This window comes from Austrofundulus limnaeus, unplaced genomic scaffold (assembly GCF_001266775.1).
Source record: "Austrofundulus limnaeus strain Quisiro unplaced genomic scaffold, Austrofundulus_limnaeus-1.0 Scaffold878, whole genome shotgun sequence".
Lineage (NCBI taxonomy): Eukaryota > Metazoa > Chordata > Actinopteri > Cyprinodontiformes > Rivulidae > Austrofundulus > Austrofundulus limnaeus.
In genome coordinates, this window is record NW_013953280.1 from 33,674 (window position 1) to 35,713 (window position 2,040).

Consider the following 2,040-nt stretch of genomic DNA (forward strand, 5'->3'; position numbering starts at 1 on the left):
CCTCTGATGCTAACGCCAGCTTATCCATGCTAGTCACTAGCCTCTGATGCTAACGCCAGCTTATCCATGTTAGTCACTAGCCTCTCTCTTTTTAGGAAACAACTTAAGACCCACTTTTTTAAACTTGCTTTTTAGCGTAATACTGTGTTTTATTGTTTTGTATGTTGCTTTTAATTTATTTATTTCTTTTACACTTGTGCAGCACTTTGTGACCCTGGTCTGTGAAAAGCGCTATAGAAATAAAGTTTACTTACTTACTTACTTACTTATCAAAAACACATCTGAATTTCCAGCACAGTCACTGGCCTCTGTCTCTGAGAACCACATACCGTTTCAGACACTCCCACTTCTGCTAGTCTTCAGAATAATGCTTTTAGAGGAGGAAGGCTCTGTGGGGGAGGAGCTTTGTGTAAATAGGCGGAGCTTTGTACCAGCAAGTGTTTAGGCAGCTCCACATGACAGAGATTCAAGGATTTAAAACATGCAGGACTGAGTGAAAGCAACAGTCTGAGTGGGTTTGTGATGAGGGAATGACATCATCACATGATGTAAAACTCAAACTTCAAGATTTTTCCTAAAGCTTCAGGGAGTTTTAAGAAAAAGTTGACCTAATAGCTGCAGCACACCGGGGTCAGGTGGGAGGGGCAGCTTGTTCATGAGTGTGATTGACACGGATAAGACAACCCTCTGGTGTCTGTTTGTTTCTGACAGGGAGTGGTGTCTTTCTGTCTCATATTCTACTGTCAGACACAGGGACAGCTTTAACTCATGTCTTTTTAAAGGTTACCTGCTGCACCGTTCTTCTAAAACCAAACCAAGCTGACGTGTGTGTGTGTGTGCGTGTGTGTGTGTGTGTGTGTTGTGGTTGAGCTGCAGATGTTCAGTGTGCAGGAAGCTGTCAGTTTCAGTGTAAAGTCAGTGGCTGACAGGTACGATGTTTCTCTGTTTAAAGGTCATAGGACCACATTTCCTGTTGTTGTCAGCAGACTGGCAGGGTACACACCAGGTCTGTGTGGTACATACATACAGTAGACGGTAAAAATTTATACTCTACCGTCCTGTCGTCATTACATCATCACACCTCAGCAGGAGTTAGAAATATGAAGAAGAAATTATAGTGTTTTAAAACACATATAGAGAATAAATCCTCAAAATGTCCTCCTCCTGCTGTAGAAAAGTTATGTTGGGATCACCCCCCCCCCCCCCCACACACACACACACGTCACACAGAGTGAAGCTCAACAACTGTAGTTTTTAACACCCAAGATGTCAGAGAACAAAAAGGTTTTTATGTGTTGTTACCCACAGAGATTATTAAAAAAAAAGACGTGGACGTTCGTTCAGTCATAAATCCATGTTGCTAACGTAAAGTTGGTTTCTGCTCTGATGATGATGAAACAGAGGTGCCAACTAGGGCTGCCTCGATTAATCGATGACTAATCGATTATTAAAATAATCAATGACTAATTTAATAATCGATTAATAGTTTTTTTTACTTAGTTTTTCTCTCCAAACTTCTTTGACAGCTTCCACTGCCACATCTGCCTTTCTGTCCAGCTGAAGGTAGCTGTGGACACCAGCTGGTTTTCTTTAAAGCACACAAACAGGACAATGTTCTGCTGAAAATGGAGCAGTCAGAAGAAGCTGGCCTGTATTTTGACCTGTTCTTGTTGTTTTTTACAGCAGGTTCTGGTTCTAAAGCGGCCTCGCTGCACTGGACAGCAGAACGAGTACTGAGTGTGGTTCTCCTGGCCCTGGGCCCTGCAGCGTATTTTAACCCTGGTCCAGTGATGGATTACTCCCTGGCTGCTGCTCTGGTTCTGCATGGACACTGGTAAGAAGAACAAGTGTCAGAACATTAGACTTTATATGATAAACATTTATTTTAACTGTAAAATAAAGACTAGAAAAACTGTAGGATGGTTAGTTTTTATATTTAAAAATATATTTTAACACGGACGGAGCCGTTTTATTTCCACACAAAGCATTCTGGGTAAATGATGACGTGGATAGGTCCTCGGTGCGAGGCTGCTAGCGAGC

General features: G+C 42.1%; 1 protein-coding gene across 3 annotated transcripts in view; it reads left to right on the top strand.

Moving 5' to 3' along the window:
* Positions 1-2,040, top strand: part of LOC106533072 (succinate dehydrogenase [ubiquinone] cytochrome b small subunit B, mitochondrial) — a gene marked incomplete at its 5' end in the record, with an annotated part of 66,637 nt that overhangs the window by 2,364 nt on the left and 62,233 nt on the right. For 2 of the 3 annotated variants that reach the window (XM_014029286.1, XM_014029284.1), the window contains 1 exon segment: positions 1,684-1,834. In XM_014029286.1, coding sequence (XP_013884740.1) covers positions 1,684-1,834 — 151 coding nt within the window. 3 annotated transcript variants of the gene reach the window in all.